At 42.9% G+C, this 19,188-nt stretch overlaps 1 protein-coding gene across 1 annotated transcript in view; it reads left to right on the top strand.

Moving 5' to 3' along the window:
• Positions 1-14,860, top strand: part of RIC3 (RIC3 acetylcholine receptor chaperone) — a 50,593-nt gene extending 35,733 nt beyond the window's left edge. The window contains exons 5-6 of the mRNA XM_060104683.1: positions 7,645-7,793; positions 14,409-14,860. Of these exons, the coding sequence (XP_059960666.1) occupies positions 7,645-7,793; positions 14,409-14,860 (601 nt within the window). The remainder of the gene's footprint in view (positions 1-7,644; positions 7,794-14,408) is intronic.
• Positions 14,861-19,188: the final 4,328 nt, after the last annotated feature.

Below are 19,188 nucleotides of genomic sequence, written 5' to 3'. Positions count from 1 at the left end.
CACCTTCAAACCTGCAAGGGCTAGGTAGCTGCATGTTTTACATTCTTTTCCTTTTTATACTTAAAGCCTTCAACCTTAGTTTCCGTGGCATTTGTTCTTTTACAAGTCTGTGCTTCTCGGATTATTAGAAGAGCTCAAAATACCCCAGTATTTTTTCTGTCAGATAAGATTTTATCACATTGCCAGGCTTCTGGAGGTCAAGGAGAGGATTTAAGACAAAGAAGATGTGTTCATTTGCAGCCTTCTAAGTCCTTTTATATAATATCGCTCCATAACTGTAAGATTTTGCTTAAAATTCCCAAAATATGCTCTTTCTGATACTTCATCTTAATGCTTATGTAAGAATCAAAATATGGGAAAGGTTTTTAATACTATCTAACAAAACTTTTCAGACAGCTTTCACCTGTGAGCGATATAAGTCTGCACACATTTTTAAATAATTAAGCCTCCTGGAAGGTTGGTATTGTGCCATGTTATGTCTGATATTAAGCAGACTCTCTAGCCCAAGGACACAAAGACTAAGGAAAGGATCTAGGAATCAGAATCAAGGTGTCCTCATTTTTGTCCTTGTGATCAGTGAAATTTCCTTCCTGGAGCAGCATGTCCCACTGTAATTATTTACCTAGAAGCATGGAATGGCCCAAGAGGGGAAATGAGGGTGCAGCCTCTGGCAGCAAACACCTTGGCAGGCATGTTGAGCACGTGCGTGGGACCACAGATTTCTGGCAGGCGTTGTGGGGGTGTAAAGTCTGAGGACAGGCTTAGTCTCTTTTGTTCACTGTGTTCACATAGTAGGTACTAAGTAAATACCATTGAAAAAGAGTAGATATTCACTTTTGATGCACGCATCTGTACTTATTACCATGATAGAAGAGTAGATCATGGCCATTCCCTGTTGAGATCCTTCTCTTCATTTGCTGACCTCTATATTCAGGGTCCTACTGGACATGTCTCATAGATAGCTACTCTTATCCTCATCAAACAGTAAATGTCCCCTGAGTGAATGAACACCCAAAATGGAACTCATCATCTACCCTCAGATGAACCGATTCTACTTTTTTTTTTTTTTTTCTTTTTGCGGTATGTGGGCCTCTCACTGCTGTGGCCTCTCCCGTTGCGGAGCACAGGCTCCGGACGCGCAGGCCCAGCAGCCATGGCTCACGGGCCCAGCCGCTCCGCGGCATATGGGATCCTCCCAGACCGGGGCACAAACCCGCATCCCCTGCATCGGCAGGTGGACTCTCAACCACTTGCGCCACCAGGGAGGCCCCCGATTCTACCTTTAATGTTCCCCATCTCAGCAAATGGCTCCTCCATCTACTTAGTTGCCCAAAGCAGAAATTAGATGTCATCTTTGATTCACCTTTTCCTTCACTTCCCATATCTCATTAATCACCATGTCTTGTCATTTCTTCCTAATTAATAAGTCTGTCTCCCTGTAAAACACTCTAAACTCTGCTAGGGCAGGGATTATCCTTATTCCCAGAGCCTAGCACAAGCCAGTAGGAGGCTTTAGAAAAGTATCAATTGAAATGGAAGAATGAGTGAGTGAGTGAGTAGAGAAGGCCTTTATTTTTGACATAGGTCAGAACTATCTCATGTGGTTTCTTTTCCTCTAATTTGCCTCCTTTCAATTCACTTTCTGCTTTCCACACCAGTGGATTACGTCTTCTGTTTCAACCCTTCAGTAGGTCCCTGTTGCTCTTGATAAAGAGTAGAATCTTTAACATGACTTACGTGGTCCTAGGTGACATGACTCTGCATACCTCAATTGCTTTATCTTCCTCCGTTACTCTCTCTCTCTGTGTGTCTGTGGTCCAGCTACACTGACTGCTTGCTGTTCCTCTGAAGTACCTGGGCACTTTCGCTTCTAGGATTTTGCATATACTTTTTTCCTTTGCTTGGATGTTGTCCCCGACCGCCTCCCCACGCACCCTTGTTTTAACTCTTTCTTGTCTTCGAGGTCTCAACTTAGACATCATTTCCTCTGAAAGTCTTTCCCTGAACCCACAACTTGGTTGGGTGTTCCTCCCATATCCTCCCTTGGCCACCTCTGTTTGCTGGATAATGTAAGCATCGTATTACTTCCTTATCTTCTGTTAACTTTTCTGTCTTCCCTAATGCCCTGTAACCTTATTGAGGACAGGGAATTTTCATTGTTGAAACTTGCATTCCTAGAGCTGGCACATCGACAGTGTCTATGCATGTTGAAAGAATGAATGAGATAGATGTAAAGAAAGTAGTTTAAAGCAGGCATTTTCAGCAATAATAAGAATATCTTTGGTACCTATTTTGATTCGTTCTGCACTGCCCTCTATGGTTGTCAGTAGCAATTATTTTCTCTTTAAGGAACTGCATCTCAGAGAGAAAAAGTGTGCTCTGGGAACATGTATTAGTTTTCTGTGGCTGCTATAACAAATTATCCCGAACTTAATGTCTTAAAACAATACACGTTGTTATCTTATAGGTCTGTATGTTAGAAGGCCTACACTGGGCTAAAATCAAGGTGTTTGCCAGACTGCATTCCCTTCTGGAGGCTCTGGGGTAAAATCTGTTTCCTTGCCTTTTTCAGATTTTAGAAGCTGCCCACATTCCTTGGCTCATGGACCCTTTCCTCCACTTTCAAAGCCAGCAACAGTGGGTTGAGACTTTCGTACGTTACATTATTACTTTGGCCTCTTCTGCCTCCCCCTTCTACTTTTAAGGACCCTCGTAAATACATTGTGTCCTCCCAGATAATCCAGGATAATCTGTTTTAAGGCCAGCTGATTTGCAACCTTTATTCCATTTGCAACCTGAAGTCCCCTTATGTATAAGGTAACATCATTATAGGTTCCAGGGACTAGGATGTGGACATATTTGGGGGGTGGTGAGGAGACATTATTCTGCCTACCACAGAAGGTCTCAAGAAAAAGAGAGAATTTAAATAAGCCTTACAGGATGGAAGGATTCCCTCTGGCAGAGTTGGGGGAAAAATGTTCCAGAGGGAGAGGGTGGCACAAGCAGCAAACAAGGTGAGAGGTCAGGCATGTTTTTTGGAATAGCAAGTAGTTCGAAATAACGGGAGTAGGGTACACCAGGGCTGTGGTAAATGGTTAGGGAGGTAACTAATGGGAGAAAAAACTAGAAAAGTAAACTGGGGGCAGACTGGAAGGCCCTGAACTGGAAGGCCTTTGCTTGGATGTTGCCCCCGACCGCCTCCCCACACACCCTTGTTTTAAGTCTTGCTTGTCTTAGAGGTCTCAACTTAGACATCATTTCCTCTGAGAGTCTTTCCCTGAACCCACAACTTGGTTGGGTGTTCCTCCCATATCCTCCCTTGGCCACCTCTGTTTGCTGGATAATGTAAGCATTGTATTACTTCCTTATCTTCTGTTAACTTTTCTGTCTTCCCTAATGCCCTGTAACCTTATTGAGGACAGGGAATTTTCATCGAGAAGTTGGAATTTATTGTCTTTACTGGTGGAGTGCCTCTGAAGGCTTTTGAAAAGAAATGGCATAATCTGCCATGCTTTAGAAAAATAACTCATGTTTAGGGTGGCTATGTGCTAGGATATTGAAAAAGTTCTAGCAAAAGTGATAAATAGGCCAGTGAGAGTAGAAAAGAGGTGGGGGGCAAATTAAGGGGACTTCAAGGAGGGAAAAAGTATCACAAGCTGTATCAGGATTCCTTGGTTGCAAGCAGACAACTCTGGGTAGCAAAAATTTGTTTTTTGGGGGGTGCGGCCGAATTTATTGGAAGAGTATGGGGTATCTTACAGTATCAAAAGAATAGCTGAAGATCTAAGTTTCAGGAAGAGTGGGAACCAGAGCAGCTGTAGGGATTTAGGAGCAGGAGCAAATAGTCTCTTCAAGGACTGCTGCCGGGATGAATTAACATGAAAAATTTTCAGTTCAGGTTTCACTGTGTTCAAGATCCAGTTTTAGGAGAAGATATAGTTGGCCCAACTGTATATATCACTGAATCAATCACTGCAGCCAAGGGGATGGAGTGTGATGATAGGCCATGGGCCACCTGGCCACTCTAGAAGGAGAAGTGAGGGGGTGGATGGCTTCAACCTCTGCACTGTGAGCAGAAGAGGGATTGGTTTTCCAAAGGAAAACTAACTAGATAAGAGAAATGAAGGAGAAGAGATGGATGATTTGGAGACTTACAGCCCAAACTGGGAGGAAGATTATGGCATCAACCAAAATAAAAACACAGAAGAATGAAGATAAGGCTTTGGAATAGGGATCATAAGTTCAGCTCTGAGTATGGTTGAAGTGCCATCAGAACATCCATGTATGATAGACAACAACAATAGGAAATTTGGGTATTGAGGTCAGAACAGAGGACACAAGTTCGGAAGTCACTTGGCTGGGAGTAAGAGGTAAGGGCCATGCGGGAAAGATGAGATCACCAAATCCTCGAGGCATATAATTACTGTGTGGCAGTCGCCAGCATTCTTTTGCTGGTCTGGTTTCCGTTCTCATCATGAATGGTGTTGGAAGAAACTGTTTCATTCTTCTCTCTGTGTTTAACTCTTGGAGTCAGAACTTGATGATTCCTCTGGATTTACAGCAATAGCATTCAAAAGTCTGAGTTATCTCCCAACTTGACATTTTATTTTTCTAACATCTTGGAATCGGCCATAGCCAACCTCACCTAGCTTACCTGTTCATGCAGCTGCTCATGATCCTGGGCCAACTAGGACGTGTTTTTTTTTTTTTTTTTTTTTTTTTTTTTTGCGGTATGCGGGCCTCTCACTGTTGTGGCCTCCCCCGTTGCGGAGCACAGGCTCCGGACGCGCAGGCTCCGGACGCGCAGGCTCAGCGGCCATGGCTCACGGGCCCAGCCGCTCCGCGGCATATGGGATCCTCCCAGACCGGGGCACGAACCCGTATCCCCTGCATCAGCAGGCGGACTCTCAACCACTTGCGCCACCAGGGAGGCCCTAGGACGTGGTTTTGAAGCGTGAATTTAAGTTTAACTTTATTATAGTGACAAGGCCTCCAAGTAGAAATGCCCAGGAGGTAACTGGAGTTATGAGACTGGCCTTTGTGTGAAAAGTCAAGATTAGAGGTAGAGATTGGGCATCGTCTGTGTAGAGGTGATGGTTTAATCTGTGTAATTGGGTCAGCTTCCTGAGGGCATGCCTGTAGGAGTGGAGAAACAAGAGTCCTAGGATTGAGCCTTCAGGAAAACCATGTTTTAGGATGTGGGAGTAGGAAAGTGAGCCAGGATCAAAGATACAAGGAATGGTTAAATAAGTGGGAGGAATACAAATGCCAAGGGAGGAGGACATTTCAAGGAGAGGATGGTCCCTAGTACAGAAAAGTCAAGAAGAATGAAATGTGAGAAAAAAGACTTGGACTTTAAAGTGGTCATTGGGGGAATTCCCGGGGCAGTCCAATGGTTACGACTCTGTGCTTCCACTGCAGGGGGTATGGGTTCGATCCCTGGTCGGGGAACTAAGATCCCACATGCTGCACAGCAAAAAAAAAAAAAAAAAAAAAAAAAAGTAAAGTGGTCACTGATCATTGATTTTCACAAGTTTTTGGTAAAATGATGGAGTGGAAGCCAGATTTCAGGGAGGTAGAAGAAATGGGGACCAATCAAACTAACACATTTATTGAGCGCTTAAAATGTTCATGGCACTGTACCTGTACACTGTGCCTGTTGTGAACTTAACCACTGCCCTCCAGGAGTATCAAACCAAGTTGAAACAATGAGAAATCCATGAAAGTCTTCATTGCAATAAATTCAGAAGATGTAAGGTGGACCACGATTAATTGCCTAATGTATGATATGGACACTGAGTACACCTGAGGACACTTTAGTTTGGAATTTTCTAAGAAAGCTTCTCTTGTCTGTTTCTGCTTCTCTTAGCCTACCCATCCCCCTTTTATTTAAAGGTTCCGATTTTCCATGAGTTAGGAAACAAAGTTAAGACCGTTTCCTTCAGTAAAAATCAGAATGTACTGAGTACAGTCCAGAGAAGTAACGTGTGCAGCATGTTGTGATAATCACATAGGCTCTTTTAGCTAGGGGTGACCTAGCTGCCCCAGAAGCCTCCCACACAGTGAGTTGTTGTAACAGTAAGAATTAGGGATTGTAGAATACATGAGTAGTTAGGGTGAGTCAGCACTCCTGTACTGATGGGAAAGAGTAAAGCAGCTGTTCAGCTGCATGTAGAACAGACAGGCTTCTTCAGTTCATGGCTTTGAGGCCATTTATTGTAGAAAAAGTGGAGCTCATGGGGCTTTTGTTTTCCTCCCACTGAGGTCTGTAGAAATGTTGCATCTCCATTTTCCTCAGTTGCCATCTTAATGTTGGCGGGAGAAGCAGTTTTTTCTTCTTCCCTATTAGTCATTAAGGGTAACGTAATGTAGGTTAAATGTAAAAAGAAACGTAGGCTCGGGGCTGGACTATTAGAAAGATTGATGGCACCTCCGTGAGGCTGGTACAGAGTATATCATTTCTTCTTCGTGAGTGTTATACTGACTTCGGGTGCTTTGGGTTTTTAAGAGGAGCATAAGTAGCCTCTGTTAAATCCTGCCACTAGATAAAACTGGTCCCAAAGCAGACAGTTCTCAGTCTCTGAGTAGGGCCTTGCTTGCCTGCCAGTTCGATGCAGCGCTTCCCTCTCATAGAGTCACACCATTATCCTTGAGCCTCATCTTACTTGTGTAGACATTTCCCCAGAGCCACACAGCTAAGTTAGGGGTCACACCCAGGTTTTCTGAACTGTGCAGCTTGAGCACTATGCTTCAAGAATTGCACCAGGGGCTTCCCTGGTGGCGCAGTGGTTGAGAGTCTGCCTGCCGATGCAGGGGACATGGGTTCGTGCCCCAGTCCGGGAAGATCCCACATGCTGTGGAGCGGCTGGGCCCATGAGCCATGGCCGCTGAGCCTGCGTGTCCGGAGCCTGTTCTCTGCAACGGGAGAGGCCACAACAGTGAGAGGTCCACGTACCGCCAAAAAAGAAAAAAAAAAAAGAATTGCACCAGAATGCTGTCAGAAGTCAGGAGACTTTAGTTTTAGAGCTGACATTAACTAACAGTGTGATAATGTATAGTTTCCCCTCCATGGGCCTCAGTTTCCCCAATTTCTCTGGTTTAGGTGATTTGTCAGAATGATCCAGCTCTGAAATTTTAGGATATATCTTTATTTCTGCACAAACAGATTCAGCCTGGTAATTCCAGGGTTGGCCTAGTAGCATATTTTTCCCTAGTTGAGGCAAATGGTCCAGCACATTTTCTTTTGATGACATTACTTCAGAGAAAAGTGGCTTGTTTGTAAATGGAATAATATAAATAATGGTGAAATTGCTTGAGATTAGAGAATCAGGACAGTGAGGTGTACTGAAAGAACACTGAACTGAAGGCTCAGACATCTGGGGTCTTGTCCCAGTATTGACATTAAATCATTCTGGGACCTTGGACAATCACTTGATCTATTCTGGGCCTTAGTTTTCCCATTTATAAAATCAGAACATTGAACTGACATCTCTAGTTCCCAGCTATGCAGTTCCAGGATCAGTTCCCAGAGTATTTATCTGTTGCTGTTGAACTTCCTGGAGTCCAGACAGATCACAGTGATGTTTATGTTCCTTGCCTAGGAGTATTTACCACTAACTGGCCGGATTGTCTGCTGTTTCTAAGCAGAGCACAGGCCGTGACTTCTGACCAAGAAAAACGATTGCTGCATCAGCTCCGAGAAATCACCAGGGTCATGAAAGAAGGAAAATTCATTGACAGACCCACTCCAGAGAAAGAAGCTGAGGAGGCCCCTTACATGGAGGACTGGGAAGGTAAACAGTGTCTTCTTATCTCTTTGTTAACCATCAGCCCAGTAAAGAGATCTTACAAAAATTTTAAAAGTCAGCTTTAGGGCCTCCCTGGTGGCGCAGTGGTTAAGAGTCCGCCTGCCGATGCAGGGGATACGGGTTCGTGCCCCGGTCTGGGAGGATCCCATATGCCGCGGAGCGGCTGGGCCCGTGAGCCATGGCCGCTGGGCCTGCGCATCCGGAGCCTGTGCTCCGCAACGGGAGAGGCCACAACAGTGAGAGGCCCGCATACCGCAAAAAAAATAAAAATTAAATTAAATTAAATTAAATTAAAAAAAAAAAAAAGTCAGCTTTATTACTGAGGTATAATGTAGATACAATACAGTTCACCAATTTTAAGTGTGTAGTTGGATAAGTTTTGACAAATGTGTAGAGTTACATAATCATACTATAGCGATGATTTAGTCATGATATTTCCATCATCTCAGAAAGTTCCCCACCCACTTTGCTGCTAATCCCCTCCCGCTCTGGCAACAGCTGAACTGCTTTCTGTCTCTAGAGTTTTACCTTTTCTATATAAATGGATCGTACTGCACATGCTCTTTTGTTTCTGGCTTTGTTGATTTAGTATAATGCTTTTGAGCTTCATGTGTTGAGTGTATTAGTAGTTCTCGCTCTCTTCTAATTGCTGAGTAGTGTTCTGTTGTCTGGATATAGTTTGTTTCTCCATTCACCAGTTCAGGAACATTTGGGTGCCAGCTTTGATCTATTATGAAGCAATCTACTATGAACTTTTGCATACGTGTTTTTGTTGGAACATATATTTGTGTATATATCTAGGAATGAGGTTTTGGCGTTTTATACATGTATGTTCAACTTTGTTAGAAACTGTCAATCTGCTTTTCAAAGTGGCTCTGCCATTTTGCCTTCCCGCTTGAAATGTATGAGAATTGCAGTCCTCCACATCCTTGGTAACACTTGGTATCGTCAGTCTTTTTAATTTTAGCTATTCAAGTGAGTGTATAATGGTATCTAGCTTGTGACTTTAGTATGCATTTCCCCAATGACTAATGATGTTGAACATTTTTTCACACACTTATTTGCCATCTGTATATCTTTGGTGAAGTGTTTGTTCACATTGTTTGCCACTTTCTTTATTGAGTTGGTTGTGTTCTAGTTGCAAGGGTTCCTTCTATAGTCTGGATATAAGTTGTCAGTTATGAATTTTGCAAATATTTTCTCCTAATCTGTGGCTTGCCTTTTTATTTTCTTAGTGACATCTTTTCAAAGAACAGAAGTTTTTTTCATTTTGAAGCCCAGTTTATCATTTTCTCTTTAATGACTTTCTTTGTGTGCGTTTAAGAAATCTTTGCCTAACTCAAAGTTGGCCTAACTCCTCGGTTTTCTTCTAGAAATTGTATGGTTTTAGCTCTTACATTTAGGCCTGTGATCTATTTTTAGTTATTTATATATGGTGTGAGGTATCAGGACTGAGGTTAATATTTTTCCATATTGATATCCTATTGTTCCAGTTTATTTGGTTACATCTAATTACCTTGGTGTGTTGGTTGGAAATCAACCAACCCTTCCCCTTTTGGAAAATGGAAAATCATTTGACCATGTATGTGTGGGTATATTCTGGACTTACTATTCTTTTTTTTTGTATATATATATATATATATATATATATAAGTTTAATTAATTATTTGTTTATTTATTTATTTTTGGCTGTGTTGGGTCTTCGTTGCTGCGCGTGGGCTTTCTCTAGTTGCGGCGAGCAGGAGCCACTCTTCATTGCGGTGCGAGGGCTTCTCATTGCGGTGGCTTCCCCTGTTGCGGAGCACGGGCTCTAGGTGCGCGGGCCTAAGTAGTTGTGGCACACGGGCTCAGTAGTCGTGGCTCATGGGCTCTAGAGCGCAGGCTCAGCAGTTGTGGCACACAGGCTTTGTTGCTCCGCAGCATGTGGGATCTTCCCGGACCAGGGCTCAAATCCATGTCCCCTGCATTGGCAAGCGTATTTTTAACCACTGTGCCACCAGGGAAGCCCCTGGACTTACTATTCTGTTTCACTGATCTATGTGTCTATACTTAACACCAGTGCCATAATGTCTTTATCACTGTGTCTTTATATTGTCTTGAAGTCAGGTAGCCCAAGCTCTTCAACTATGTTTTTTTTTTCAAAATTATTTTGGTAATTCTAGGCACTTCACATTTTCATATAAATTTAGAATCAGTGTGTCACTTTCTACCAAAAAAAAGCCTGATGGGATTTTAATTGGCATTATATTGAATCTTTAGATCAAGAAGTTGGATTCACTCTTATGTTGCTGGTGGGGATGCAAAATATACCCACACTGGAAGAAAGTTTGGCAGTTTCTTAAAAAACTAAATATGGGGCCTCCCTGGTGGCGCAAGTGGTTGAGAGTCCGCCTGCCGATGCAGGGGATGCGGGTTCGTGCCCCGGTCTGGGAGGATCCCATGTGCCGCGGAGCGGCTGGGCCCGTGGGCCATGGCCGCTGAGCCTGCGCGTCCGGAGCCTGTGCTCCGCAACGGGAGAGGCCACAGCAGTGAGAGGCCCGCATACCGCAAAAAAAAAAAAAAACTAAACATGTAGCTACTACACAGCCTTGCAGTTGTACTTCTGGACATTTATCTCAGGGAAATGGAGTACATAAATATTTTTAGCAGCTTTATTTGTCATAGCCCCAAACTGGAAACAACCCAGACGTCCTTCAGTAGGTGAATGGTTAAACACTGTGTTGGTACGTATATACTGTGAAGTACTACTCAGCAGTAAAAAGGAATGGACTGTTGATACATGCAGCAACTTGCATGAATTTCCAGATGATTATGCTGAATGAAAAAAAGCTAATTCCAAAAGGTTATATAATGTGTTTCTATTTATATAACATTCTTGAAATGGCAAAATTATAGAAATGGAGAACAAACTAGTAGTTGCCAGAGGTTAAGGAGGGAGTGGGGGCAGGAGGGAATGGGTGTGGCCAGAAAAGGGCGACATAAGGGATCCTTGTGGTGATAGAAAACCTCTGTATATTGACTGTATCAGTATTAATATCCTTGTTGTGATATTGTAGCATATAGTTTTGCAAGGTGTTACCATTAGAGGAAACTAGGTAAAGGGTACATGGGATTTCTGTATTATTTCTTATAACCAGATGTGAATCTACGATTAACACAAAATAAAAAATTAGTTTAGAAAAGCAATGCAAGAAATTATAAGGGAAAGGATAGTGTTTTACATAGTGTACATAAAACTTTTCTGTAGATCAGAGAATGTAAAAAAGTTTTCAAAGCCAGCACTAAACTGGAAAAAGATTTGTAACAAATATGACTGATATCAGCAAAGAAGCTGATATCTTTAATATATAAAAAGTTCGGGCTTCCCTGGTGGCGCAGTGGTTGAGAGTCCGCCTGCCGATGCAGGGGACACGAGTTCGTGCCCCGGTCCGGGAAGATCCCACATGCCGCGGAGCGGCTGGCCCCGTGAGCCATGGCCGCTGAGCCTGCGCGTCCTGAGCCTGTGCTCCGCAACGGGAGAGGCCACAGCAGTGAGAGGCCCGCGTACTGCAAAAAAATATATATATATATGTATAAAAAGTTCTACAACTAATTTAGAAAACACTGATATCCGCCTAGATATGCAGTGCACAAAAGAAAACAGTGCAACTGGCTACAAAACAGAAGAAAAATTATTCCATTCTCACTAGTAATCAATGAAATGAAAATTGGAATTCCTTTTTTTCTTCCAAATTGCAAATCTTCATTATATAACCTTGTTCCCAAATAAGGTAAAGTTTTCATCATATTTATTTTCTACCTACTGCTTAGGTTTTGTTGAAATTATTTAGAATTTTAGCTACAAGTGATGTTAGCTTTTACAGGTATTAGCCTTTTCTCTTTTAAGTATTTCTTAACAATGGCATTAAATTTCTAACCACATTATCAATGATTATTTTACATTGATAATTTTTATTGATTTCATTTTTTACCGCTTTCTTGTATACAGTATCTTCTTTCTTGAATTTAAATTTTTGATTAATTTTTGTATCTGTCAGAATACTTCCTTAAGTCCCTCCCCCATCTCTCCCCCCCCCAAAATTTGAATTTGTACAGGTTCATCAGCATATGTCTCCGTATGGATTTTTCAAGGTATTTTTACCTAGCATTTATCCATCTGAAGACTTCAGTTATTTTTTCAACTAAAGAATATTTTCTTATAATTTTGATTATTGCTTCCATTTAACCTACTCTGCCCTCTCATTGTAGAATTCTAGTAATTCTGAGATTGGATCTTGGATGGGTCTTCTGTGCAGCTTATCTTTTTTCTCATGATTTCCATTTCTTTGCCATATTTATCTTTGTCCTGGGAGAATTCCTCACCTTGAACTTCTAATATATTAATTTGGTTCTCAGTCATGTTTATTTCAACCTACTCTTTTCTTCCTCTATTAAGTTTAAATTGTTTTTGTAATGATGAGTTGCTAACAGCTCTCTCTTACATTGTGTTTGCTCCCTTTTTTATATTGAAGCCTGGTTGGTTTTATATGTTCAATAACCTGTTGAATATTACTGGGAACATCAATTATAAGCTGATTGACATTAACTCGTTTCCTGCATTGACTTTTTTCAGGGGCTATTTACATAGTTTGCTTAGTTTTGTTCCTGTTGTGAGCTGCTGATTTCCTCGTAGGACCAGTGAGTTTTTGTTGCTTGCTCATGTTTCTAATGAAGTTTTGGGTAACCAGTGCCTTGGCTGATATGGGCTACCTAAGTAGTTATGTGAGTCACTATTTGATTCTCCTCAGCAGGCTTCCCCCTCGTAAACCAAAGCAGATAGTCATGGAATTCCAATGGCAAGCTTTGTTCCTGGTGGGGACAAGGCAGGAACATGCCAGAGAATGGACTTCTCTTAGGCATGCAGTGGCTAGGAGCTAACTAGCAAATGGACTTCCCCAGCCTCTGCCCTTGAACAAGGAGACTGTGAGGGCCTTGGGTAGCGAGGCTCCAGTTTACCTATAAGCTTGGGAACTAAGACTGCATTGGCAAGATTCTTGACATACTACTGTTAGTGCTGGTGAGGATGTGATAAGATGGACAGTTTTTTACATCACTGGTAGGACTAAAAATTTATACCATTTTTCTGGAAAGTAATTTGGCAGAGTGTAAAAAAGGCTTTTAAAATGTCCATTCCCTTTGGCCATTTTCATATTTCTAAAAGTCTATCTTAAAAGAAATAGGGAAGTGGACATAGATTTATATTCACAGATCTTAACTAGTATGAAACTTATAATGGAAAATTGGAAAGAATCTAAATGTCTTATAGAAGAGGCGTGGTAAATCACGTCAGTTACGTAGCTGTATGATGGGATACTTTGCAGCCAACTTTAAAATGCCTAGTAACATGGAGAAGGGCTCATGATACAATGTTGAATGAAAAAAATCTGGGTACAACATTTTATATACAGTATGATCCCTCTTTGTTAAAAAAGAGAAAGATATATGTTTATATGTGATTAAAAAGGCCAGAGGTAACACAACACATTGTTATCAGTGGTGGGATTCTAGGTGATTTGTGTTTTCTTTTTAAAACTTGTCTGTGTTTTTCAAATTTTCTACAAATGAGTCTGTGTGACTGTTTTTTTCCCCTAATTATAAATGTTGTAAAAATGTCTCTCCACACTATACATGGCACCAAAAAAGACCCCTGCTTTTCAGAATTTGTAGGCAAAAAAATGGTTTATGTTAGGGTTCAATTTGCCAATTATCATAATGTGCAAATGGATTTCAAATTCTCCAGCTTTCACATTGTGCGGTGAGCATGGCTGCTGTTGCCAGCACTGGCATATGAGCTCCAGCACGGCCCATCTGCTGCTCAGGCTCGGCTTGGCTGACACAGATGTATTTCATTTTGTTCTTCAATTTGGCAACATTTTCTCTTTTCTCATTATCATTGCTGGGATTCATTTTGTTTACCAGTTTGTTGTTTTTTGTTCCCTTTTGTGAAGAGGAAGAAGCCAACAGTGGAAATTCTGTCTTCTGAAAATGCAGTCCTTGTCCTTCGGGATCTTGGGCATGTATTGCTAAAATGCTCTCTCTTTCTGACACTTGCAAGCCATTTCAATTGTTTTGATTAGTAGAAGGCTTTGTCGTGTATTTTTCAAAGAGCTCAGCATTCCTTTCCTCCTCCCTCCTCCCTCCCCACCCCGGGAAGATTTGGAAATGGTTACAAATAGAAATTATAAACATTAGCCTTGAGCTATGCTCTCTCCATCTGGTGTTTGGTACATTTTTTTTAAAACTGAGGCTCATGTTGTTTGTTTAATCTTCATCACTACTGCAGAAGCTTGAGGAGTGAGACTTACACTCTGCCCCAAGCACCCTGCACTTAAGAAGGGATTTTCAACTGAATTGATTTGTATTTCAAAGAGCTGGGTGACAGTCACCCAGATCACCAAGAATTTGCTCAAGTGAAACTTGAGAACCGTTAGAATCATCTTAGAGATTTCTTGAATGGATTTGTTGGGATAGGATGGCTGCTGCTTGAGAAGCCTTTCTGAGCCTGACACTTTATTTGGAAGAGACATTCTTTCTAAGACTTTGTACTGCTTTTTTCTCTAGGTTACCCTGAAGAGACCTATCCAATTTATGACCTTTCAGATTGCATCAAGCGTAGGCAAGAAACAATCCTGGTGGATTACCCTGACCCAAAAGAGCCCTCTGCCGAGGAAATAGCTGAAAGAGTGGGAGTGATAGAAGAAGGATCAGGCCATTTGGGGTGGGAAATGCCTACTGACCCCAGAGCTCAGGAAGATAATTCTGTTACCTCACGTGACCCAGAGGTAGAAACATGTTCCTGCTGTTTTCATGAAGAAGAGGATCCTGCTGTCTTGGCAGAGAATGCCGGATTTGGTGCAGACAGTTACCGTGAGCAAGAGGAGACCACCGAAGAAATGTGGCCCCGCGACTTGAGAGATGAAGGGCCAGGCGTCAGTGCTGATAAAGCAGATCCAGGGGGCATGCTGAGGAAGCGGGACCCCCACCGTTTAGAGTACAGACAGACAGTTTGGTGAGGTGCCCATTACTCTAGTCCCAGGGTGACCTTTCTCTCCTCTCTGATTTCATCCTTGGCCCTGTGCCCTGTATTTCATTCTCTGTGTTTAAATATCATAGCCAGTCAGGCCACTGCCATGGATATCATGTGTCCTTCCTGGTGCTTACACACCTGTCACCTGTAAAACATCACAGTAATCAGTATGAACACAAGACAGCTTCCCTCTTTCTCTTCCTGCCTTTCCTCCATCAGAGAGTTGATCCACTGAGTAATTTTCCATCTATTGTAATTACAGATGGGACCACTCAGGGCAGAGGTCTGACTCTTCGTGTTAGGAGTAACAGATGGTTTACCTGTGAACGAACATCAGATTATACATGATGAGGACTTAAGGTTGTAAGAGTGAAGATTTCAGAGTCCAAAATACCTTATTCTGTGGGCCTTGAGCAGGTTCGGAGTCCGCTGAGCTCAAGAAGAAAACCTGTTAGTGGGGATGGTGGGGCCAGAACAGGGTAAGACTCGGCTGTCTGAGCTGAAGCCCCTTTCTCACAGCAAGGCCCTTTTTAGGGGCACCCAGGCTGCCTCAGATCTCCACTTTTCTCCAGAGTAGAAGACTCCCACTGACCTGAGAGTGAACCTAGAGGCTTGTTGGGGGGTGGTTTTGCTCTAATACTGCCTGGATCTCTAGCTTCCTTTATCCCTGTTCTGCTTAACAGAACTGCCAAATGCATAAGTACCTTCGTACCTCTGGTCTTCAGTGGCCAGAGGAAACTTGAGTTAGAGACTTTAGTGTTTGCCCTGCAGAGCCAAGGTCTGAGGCTTCAGGAAAGCCTGCCGAAGGGTGGTGGTCCTGCCGTGAGGTGCTCAGAGGCCAGGGAGCCGGTGATGGGGAGAGAACCCATGTGCTTATAGGCAGTCCTTGCTTAGATGCTGTTTCTGAATGTTGTACCCTCTGGGAAATTTGTTCTTACAACAAATTCAATTGAAACAGAAACGAGGAGGACTGAGCTTATAGACCAAGTACCAGCCCAGCAGGGAGGCTGCAGGGACCCAATGTAGCAGTGCCGGGAAGAGACCATTTGTTCCCTATTTGGATATCTGAGTCTGTTGAGAAAGCTGGGCAAAGTGGGAGGTAGGTTAGGACTGGGAGGATTGTGACCAGACCAAAAGCCTCATCTCTGACTGCCATCTGTCATGTGTCTCCTTGAGGTAAGATGTATTCTGTCTAGTAAGGATGAGTGAATTCAGTTTACAGGTAAGACCTAAGAGCTTAAAGAGGACACATTCCTGAGGATATTCCCAGTCATGAAATGCAGAAGACTCGAAAATTAAGAAATCATGTAAACGTAGACTTGGCTTTTAGAGTTCCATTGTGCCTGGCATGAGCAAGAGGCCAGGAAAACAGTTTAATCACTATTAAACCACATAAGTGTACACACTCCTGTCACAGGTACAGAATCATGTTAAGATAACGTATCAGCTACTGCTGTGCATCTCCTGTTAGTTAATGACTACGGAGAAAAGTCACTGAAGACTGAGTCTATAGAAAGCATATTGCCTGTATCTCTGTGTGGAACATTTGATTCACTTGTAAAGAATACAGTTTAAAATGTACTGAAAACAGTCTAGATGTAATGCTGAAGATAAAAAATCATGTAGGTGCTCTTTACTGTTTCGATAAATTATGTTTTGTGTTGTTTCTCTTCATTCACAATGAGGGGCTGATTTATGAGAAGAGTTCTGGGACCCTGTTTCGAGTTTCTTTTTTGCCTTAGGATATGATTCCCTTATTAGAGGTATGTATTTGTTTCCTTCTAGCTTATTCACTCATTTATTCATTCAGCAGACACTGCTCAGAGCTAGGCAGTGGGAACAGAAGGCTCAATTCCTACCTTTAAAAAAACTCAGTTGAATGTGGGAACCTTATCCAATTTATTTTTAAAAATGAACTGTGAACTATAAAAGGGCTCAAGATCGTGAATTCTGCAGGCAGAGAAATGTCGGTCACAATTCCACCCTTGTCTATTCTAGTTGTAGAATCTGGCCAGCTCCTTAACCCCAAGAACCTTGGCTTTCTCATTCTAAAGCTGGTGGGTCAAAGTCCAGGTCTCACAGGGTAGTTATGAGGATTAAATGAAATCATCAGTGCCTATAAAACAGCACTATCCTATCTCAGACAGGATAACCACTCAATAAGCGGTAGCTACTTTACTTTTATTGTACAAGGTTTTATGCTGTATTTGAGATATGGACCCAAATCTATAGGAGCACCAAAAAAGATCATTTTTGCTAAAGTACTTCAAGAAACTTCACAGAGGAGGTGGGTCTTGAGGGATGCTAGGAACTTCTCCAGCTGTGCAAGGAAGAGAAAGGACATTCTTGGCAGAAAGAGTGGTGTTAGAGCAGTGGGGTGTGAAAGTAAAAGGATGATGTTCAGGTATTTTGATGAGGCTGGTATGTAAGGTGTCACATAACCAACTCTTTTTTGGAATGTTAATCTTCGGGGGAAATTGGCTTATGGAAATACTTCCTGCTGGAAGTACTAAGACCTCATGATAGCTCTTGCTGCCCGGTTCTTGGTGGGTTTATATAGCAGGAATATATTTATATTTCAAAAATTTTAATGTACTTTTCAATAATTTCAGATGAGGCAGTCCTTTTTGGATTTTTCAGAATTATGTTATTCTTCAGGGATGACAATTGTATTTGTATATACAATCCAGGATGACCAAAATCATGGGACTGGTTTTTGTTGTCACGCCTGCTGTCTTTTTCCTCCTGGTCTTCATTTCTCCAGAACTGATCTGGGCTGAGTCCCCTGGCACTAGGTCTGCAGTGACTTTTAGGCACCGTGGCAGAGCACAGTCATACCTCTGGGGGCAGATAGTTGGCCCAGGAAACAATTGCATCACCTGGCACCATGCTTGGTAAATCAGGTGGGTGATATGGCCAGGATATCCCCTTTCCTGGTCAGAATAAGAGCACAAGGAGAGTACCTCCTTTGTTCCAGGACTAGTGCTATGTGAGCTCAGGAGCCAGGCCCAGAGAGCTGCCTAGAGGAGTGCAGGCACGTTTGGCCTCTAGAAGAGATGGCTTGTGAGGACCCCACTCCCTGCACCTTCTGTGGCCTGGATGATCCAGTGACTTACGGTCCAATCTGGGACACTTTGGGAAAAGGGAGCTTTAATTATGCCAGGATAATAGCTGTAAACTAGGACTCTCCGTGGACCCTGTCCAGGGCTATTTACGAGATTTGTCTTTAACCTGACCACTAAACAACGAAACTCTCTTTCCTTTTTAGTAGTGCCCTGCAAATGTTAGTTCCCAGAGGCAGAGCCAAGGAGAGAGGCCACAGTTCAGGTAGGAGATGCTGTTGACCACATTAAGAACTCCAAATCTGGGGTAATAAATAAACCAGCCCTACTTCTTACCACACTCTTAGATTCCCTCAACCCAGACTATTTATATACCAAAGGAAAATCTAATACTTCAGCTACCCAGCAATGAGAAAAACATGAAGTATCACGGACTTTGCCTTGACCATTTTCACACAAGTGTTTCTAAAATGCACCTAACCTTGTTTTTCCTTTCCCATTTTCTTATACAAAGTAAATAGGCCAAATTTCTCCTTTTTCTTGATGACTACTTAGCTTCTCTAAGCACCAACTTCCTCATTTACGCATTGGGACTAATCCCCCCCACCAATGCTGTGTGCAGCGTCTGTCCAGGCCTGTGCTAGGTGCTCAGGCCAGCGCCATCAACAGCGTCACACTCTGTCTTCAAGTCCTGTGCTGTCGCCCTTGACACCCTCCAAGGCTACCCTGACTGCTGGGACTGGCCCAGAGCACAGGTCCTGCCATCTCTGGCTGACTTCAGTTTTGACCTCCCCCCTCAGGATCAGACCCATAGCCTTCATGTCTGCTTCCAGCCACAACTGCAGCCTCCCTTGCTGTTGGCTTCCGATCTGCCACAGGCCGAAAAGAAAATTCCCAAGTGGGTAGTATGTCCAAGTCCTGTTTAAACAGGTTAGGCTGCTCTGCATAGGGCCAGAGGAACCCAGTGGCTGGGTCTTCATGTTATTTCTACCACTTGGGCCTTTCTCACCTTTTTTCAGCTCTGTGGCCCTGTCTTTGTTCGTACGGGCCAGGCCCACAGGGGTTTACTTAGGAAGCAGCAGCCCATTCTTCCCGCTGGCACCGCTGACCCTGCAGAGGATGCTCTAACTTAAGTACCTTCTGTCCTTACCCTTCTTCTAGCCCATCCAGCCTCTGCGTGTGTTGTTCTGACCATCCTTAAACTTGACGAGCACGGCCAGAGGGAAGACAGTTTCCACCCACGTGTGATGGT

This window comes from Mesoplodon densirostris, chromosome 7, assembly GCF_025265405.1.
Source record: "Mesoplodon densirostris isolate mMesDen1 chromosome 7, mMesDen1 primary haplotype, whole genome shotgun sequence".
Lineage (NCBI taxonomy): Eukaryota > Metazoa > Chordata > Mammalia > Artiodactyla > Ziphiidae > Mesoplodon > Mesoplodon densirostris.
Note: the sequence above shows the minus strand (reverse complement) of the source record. Positions and strands in the feature narration are given on the sequence as shown.